This window comes from Nematolebias whitei, chromosome 18 (assembly GCF_014905685.2).
Source record: "Nematolebias whitei isolate Nwh7 chromosome 18, NemWhi1, whole genome shotgun sequence".
Taxonomy (NCBI): domain Eukaryota; kingdom Metazoa; phylum Chordata; class Actinopteri; order Cyprinodontiformes; family Rivulidae; genus Nematolebias; species Nematolebias whitei.
In genome coordinates this window covers 12153211-12159820 of record NC_056515.1, presented here as the reverse complement: position 1 = coordinate 12159820, position 6610 = coordinate 12153211, and the positions used below count along the sequence as shown (strand labels likewise).

Genomic DNA, 6610 nt, shown 5'->3' with positions numbered 1-6610 from the left:
TGAACACCAGGAATGGCACTCTGTACAGTCTGGGAGGCATTAAAGGCCTACCTGAGGGGTCAAATAATTTCTTATTGTGCAAACAAAAAAAGGAGGTCTTGGTATAGCTAGGACAGTTAATAGATGAAATATTACAATTAGACAGAGAATATAGCCACTCCCCCTCACAGGATCTAATGAAAAAAATGCTTGTTACTCCAAACTGAATTTAATACTTTGTCTACTCAACAGACAGAATATTTCAAGTTCAAATATCTTTATTGTTGATCCATCACATGTGGTACAAGAGGTGGAATGAAATTATATACACAGGGTCCCACTTACACCCAAAGACATCAAAATATAAAGTATAAAAAGAAACAGTAAATAAGGATCTAAGACATACACTAAGATATACACTAAACAAACACCATACGGTGAAAGATCTAAGATAAACGCTAAACACCAATAATGTAAAACAACACGGCATAACAACAGCAGCCCGAACATGAGTCCATGGTGAGCAGATAGATATGAATGAATACAGCAGCATGAGATCAGCAGCATGGATAATCAGCAGCACAGCTAAGTCACATACAGTATCACCAACTAAAGCAACATTACAGTGATTTTTTTATTACTGTGATTATTATATTTATTTATAGTTTTGGACATAACCAGCAAACTGGCTGCTCCACTATGAGAAGGTGCTGCTTATACGATTATTTGTTGCAGCTCCTCAGTCTGAAGAAGTCTTTTTGATAAAAGACAAAATGTTTCAACGAAGAAGAATCCGTCCAGAGGACCTGACTCAACCTTATTAGACTTCCTATTAATGATAACAATAGGTGACAAAACACTATTGTTTAAAGTTGGTCTTTACTCAACATTTAAGCAAAAAGGGAACTTATTAGTTCTTTATATACTGTTACTGCAACTACTTTTTTTTTTTCTGGGGCCCCAAGAACAATGTTTATAAACCGCTTCTGTTAAACTGAAGTCATTTTCTGCTCAAGCAGCCACAGCAGTGTGGAGAGATGGATGAAGATCCCAGTTACTCCTCACTGGTCTTCAAAAACACGACTGTAACTCAAAAAGGTGAGTGGCTCCAATGTTTTTATATAAATAAAACTTGATTTGTTAAATGCATGCTCAATAATCCAGGTAGAAAAATCTGACAAAGTTAAGTCAGCTCTTCTGGATGGTTTGATTTGGTAAACTTGTAGCACACGCTCCATGATCTGTGTGCAGTTTTTAACAGTTTCATTAAAATGTTTTTCATGTGTGTAGAAGAACGAACAACATGTTGTATATTTTGTCTAGTTTATCTGTTTCTGCTCAAAGTAAATTACTCAAGTTTTATAATACCAGTCTTTGTTTGGAGATATCCGGATGTTAAAGTGGTCACATTAATTTATGAGATATTTTAGATGAGATTTAGATTTATAAAAATTAAATTTAGCATTTAAGATAAACAAAGTTAGTGTTTTAAAAATCGGACCACCTTCTCCTGATTCTCCTGACAACTTGGTGTTACCTTTAAATTAGTCAACTCTCTGCTTTAAATTAAACGGTATTGTCTTACTGTGAATATTTTTTAAACATCTATCCACTTTGCCATGTCCTTTGTCAGTTCCTCAAACATTTTTTTTGTGTTATTCAGAACAAGATGACCAGACTATTTATTCTGAAGTAAAATCAAAGAAGCCCGTGACTACAGCACCAAGTTAGTTTTATAGTTTATTGCAACATCAAATGTATTTTACTAAAATAAGGACAAACCCAGATTATCTGAATATCTTTTTTATACTAGCATAGAGTCCGTCTTAGTTCTTGGCTCTTATGGGCGGCTGTGGCTGAGTGGTTAGATCAGTCGTCCTCCAATGTAAGAGTTGGGGGTTTGACTCCACCAGCAGTCACATGCTGAAGTGTCTCTGGGCAAGACACTGAACCCCTCATTGCCTCCGATGTGTGTCCCATCGGTGTATGAATGTGATAAAACTCTGATTATTCTTTGTAGAGATCTAGTAGAGTGCTGTATGAATGGGTAAATGAGGCACAGATTATGTTGTAAAGAGCTTTGAGTATCTTGATAAGATATAAAAGCGCTATATAAATCCATTTACCATTTATATATAGTAGAAGGTCCTCTTTGGTCCAGTTTAAGAGACAAAGGACAGCTGAATTAGATCCACAGCAGCTGGCCTTGGCTCGTTGTAGCGCTCAGAAATCCAGCAAAGACTGGAGCTGCTGGATGTCCATTTTTATATTTGGAAATTGCAACCTTGAACTTTTACTTTCTTTGACTTACGTTCTAAAATGGTCTGTTTCTGTTACACTGCTGAAGTAATTACATAATCTCCCACGAAACTACTAATTTACAGCCTATTATCAGTAAATGTCTAACCAGTACAATACGCAGTGTAGTGAACCAAGCCTCAGGTCAAAATCTGGCCTTGAGGGGCCTTCCTGGAACAAGAACTGTATTTCATTGATTTGAGTCCAGAAACACAAAATCAAGTCCATCCAGAAGACTTTCTAAGTGTCCTGCACTGATCAATTGAAAGAACACTCTCTTTTTCTATTATCATTACTATTTTACAAATGTTTTGATAATCAAATTGTGTTTAGTTCAAACCATTTTTAAATGTTGAAGTGAACTACTCATTTTTAAATCCGCTGTGAAACAGTATTAGTGATTTTTATCCTCATTCATCTGTTAATAAATGACCACATTCATTTGATGGGTCAAAGAAAATTAATGCCTCACGTTACATTTATTAGATTCAATACACGATATTATTCAGTCCAGAAAAATGAATGAATCCGTTTAATTTATGAATATATCACAGAATATGTTCATCTACAGCAGCGATGAAGTTTGCATAGAAAAACACCTCAACATCTCAAGAAACAGAACACCTGGATTCCAGGATTTAACCAATTTCATAAAACAACACAACTTAACAAATAAGGATGGTATGGATGGGATAGATTTGTTTACTGGCGGATATAATTTGGATCTTTTCAACAAGACGTAGGAGGACCTGAAGATTGATTTATGATTTATTCTGAAGTCAAACTCCAAAAACTACAGAATAATTAAATATGATTTAAATGAAAACACTTTAAATACAATAACGAGTGTTTGAGATGCTTATTGTTGCAGATGACAACATCTTTTATCACCTGCACAATATTTGATCTCTAATTCTCTTACACATCTTATTTCTTTTGTTCCGAAGAAAAGGAGCTGACCACGCATTCTGTAGAAACACTAGAAGATCCTGCAGTTGCTGATCAAAGTCATTTTTAATTTTAGTTCATAAAATGAAATAAATGTTCCCAACAATAGAACAAACAGGATTATAATGAGTTGATTGTTTCACCTCATCACTTCCTCAAATTGTTTTTATTTTTATTTTTTAGAAAAAGAGCAGAAAATAGTTTCTAAAGTCCAACTGAAAGCATCTGGGTTCACTGCACCAGGTGAGTTTTTCACTGAAACTTAAAAGAAGATCAAAAGAAATCCCACAAATGGTACATCTAACAACTTTCCTGTCAGTGTAAAATTATGACCTCTTTTTAAACAGAAGCTGAAACAGCAGCTAAACGTCCAACTCGTGTGTTGTTGGTGTGTTTGGGGACGCTTTGTGTCCTTCTGATGGTGGCCGTCGTCGTCCTGTTGATCCAAAGTGAGCTTCCTGTTTAACGTTAATATTGGATCACTACAGCAGCTTTGAATCAGCAAAACATGCGTGACTGGTTTCCATTTTAAAACAAAATATTGCAAATGAAAAACTAATTGAAAAAGAATCAAACGAGGAAACATTAAAACGTGTTTTTTCTTTTAATGATGCTTGATGACTTGGTTGTTGTGCTGTTGCTTCTAGTCACAAAGGTGATGGAGAGTCACGGAGCAACAATCGAAGAGCTCAGAGCCAAAATTCAGAATCGGACTGATGAAAACAAAGTCCTGATGAATGAGAGGCAACAACTGATGGAAGCTCAGAGAAATCTGGCAAACCAAACTGAGGAGCTGAGCAAAGAAAGAAACCACCTCAACAGGAGCCTGGAAGTCATCCTGACCTTTGACTTGTTTCCAGTAAACACATTTTGTCCCAACAAAAGTGAGTTGAAGGCATTTACAAAATGTAAAGCCAAGAACATTGAGAATTCATGTATTTTTAACAGCTACTATGACTTTAATCCAAAAGTTTAAAGGAAGCTTGATTGTAAATCATCATGGATATATTTTATGCTGGATATTGAAGTGAATGAAGCACTTTCTTTAAATAAAAAGTGCCAATTTCAGTTATTTTTAATGTCAAAATATTCTGTAAATACAGTAGTCCCTTGTTTATCGAGGGGGATCCATATTGTGAAGACCCACGATAAGTGAAAAACCGCGAACTAGGAATAGTAGTACAAGTAGTAGTTTATTTTAATATATATATATATACAGACCGTTTCCCAAAAATTTGAATATCATGGAAAAGTTGTTCAACTTCCATAATTCCATTCAAAAAGTTCATCTTTAATAGATTCAGGGCCCACAATTTAAACCATTTCAAGTATTTACTTGTTTATAATTTGGGGTTCCAGCTCATGAATCCCACGAAAACGGGATAAAAAAAAATTAGAATACTGTGAAGAAATCAGCCCACACTACTTCTTAGTTTTTAGTACTTTCAAAACGACATGTCAATCTTTAATAGCTGTTTGGGAATACCTTTGCCTTAATCACTGACTCGATGCAACGTGGCATTGAGGCAATCAGCCTGTGGCATTGACTGGGAGTTATGGAAGCCCAGATTTCTTTGATGCTGTCAGCTCTTCTTTGTTGTTGGGTCTGGTGTCCCTCATGTTCCTCTTGAGAATACTCCATAGATTCTCAGTGGGGTTTAGGTCCAGCAAATTGACTGTCCAGTCAAGCACTGTGGCATGGGGATCAAACCAGGTCTTGGTGCTCCTGGCAGCATGGGCAGGGGCCAGGTCCTGCTGGAAGATGAAATCTGCATCTCCATGCAGATCCTCAGCAGAAGGAATCATGAAGTCCTCTAAAACATTCTGGTTGACTGTTGCGCTGACCTTGGATTTAAGAAAGCAGAGTTTACCAACACCTGCACTGGACATTGCACCCCAAATCATGACTGACTGTGGATATTTCACACTGGACCTAAAGCAGTATGGGTTCTGTTCCTCACTCTTCTTCCTCCAAACCCTTGGACCTTGATTTCTGAATGAAAGGCACACTTTACTTTTATCAGGAAAGAGGACCGAGGAACCCGACAGTTGTAGTCCATCTCCCGGATGCGTTTGAACATGGTGGTTTTTGAAGCTGTGACTCCCGCCTCAGTCTACTCTTTCTAGATCTCTGCCAGATTCTGGAATCTTCTCTGTTTGATAATCCACTGAAGCCCATGGTCATCTCTTTTACTGGTGCATCTTCTGCCACATTTTGCCCTTCCACTAGACTTTCCATTGATATGCTTGGACACAGCACTCTGTGAGCAGCCAGCCTCCTTAGCTATGAACTTTTGTGGCTTACCCATCCTATGGAGGGTATCAGTGGTAGTCTTCTGGCCAGTTATGTTTGCAGTCTTCCCCATATTGAACTGAACTGAGACAACTGAACCAAACTGAAGCAATTTAATAACACCTGGGGAAACATGTGCAGGTGCTTTAAGTTTAGTAGATGATTAGTGTCACACTCAGTTTAAAATATTCATGCCCTGAAACATTTGGGCTGATTTCTCCACATTATTCTAATTTTTTGAAATCCTGTTTTCGTGGATTTCATGAGCTGGAAGCCCAAATTATGTAAAACTAAACAAATAAATCCTTGAAGTTGTTTAAATTGTGGGCCCTGAATCTATAATTTATTAAATATTTACTTTTTGAATTGAAATTTGTAAATTAAAATACTATTCCATGATATTGTATGATATACGTTTTGACATGTTTGGATTTTAACAAACGGTTCTAAGTAAAAACAGCTTATGTAAATACAGAGAATTACTATCAGCTCAGATGTGGACTGATAGTATCAGAAACTTTTTGCTTTGTATGCACAGAAGTACAGGAGTCATGAAGCAGTTTAAAATGATAACATGAAAAACTCTTACAATATATATATATACATATATGTATATATGGGCAGCACGGTGGCACAACTGGTAGAGCTGCTGCCTCTCAGCGAGCAGGTCCTTGGTTCAAACCCCGGTCCAGGGGCCTTTCTGGGTGGAGTTTGCATGTTCTCTCTGTGCATGCGTGGGTTTTCTCCGGGTACTCCGGTTTCCTCCCACAGCCCAAAAACATGCATGTTAGTCTGATTGGTAACTCTAAATTGTCCCTAGGTGTGAGTGGGAGAGTGAATGGTTGTTTGTCTCGTTTGTCTCTATGTGTCCCTGTGATGGACTTGCGACCCGTCCAGGGTGTACCCCGCCCCTCGCACAGTGATTGCTGGACATGGGCACCAGCGACCCCCATGACCCAAAATGGAATAAGCGAGTAAAGATAATGGATGGATATGTATATATATATATTTTTAATATGTATATATGAATATATATACAAAGTATATATACACACACACACACACACACACACACACACACACACACACACA

General features: G+C 37.3%; 1 protein-coding gene across 1 annotated transcript in view; it reads left to right on the top strand.

Annotated features, from left to right (window-relative positions):
* Positions 1-1016: 1016 nt before the first annotated feature.
* Positions 1017-6610, top strand: part of LOC119425036 (C-type lectin domain family 17, member A-like) — a 7631-nt gene continuing 2037 nt past the window's right edge. Inside the window, exons 1-6 of the mRNA XM_037692559.1 lie at positions 1017-1077; positions 1643-1705; positions 1872-1877; positions 3409-3468; positions 3573-3674; positions 3873-4109. Coding sequence (XP_037548487.1) covers positions 1017-1077; positions 1643-1705; positions 1872-1877; positions 3409-3468; positions 3573-3674; positions 3873-4109 — 529 coding nt within the window. The remainder of the gene's footprint in view (positions 1078-1642; positions 1706-1871; positions 1878-3408; positions 3469-3572; positions 3675-3872; positions 4110-6610) is intronic.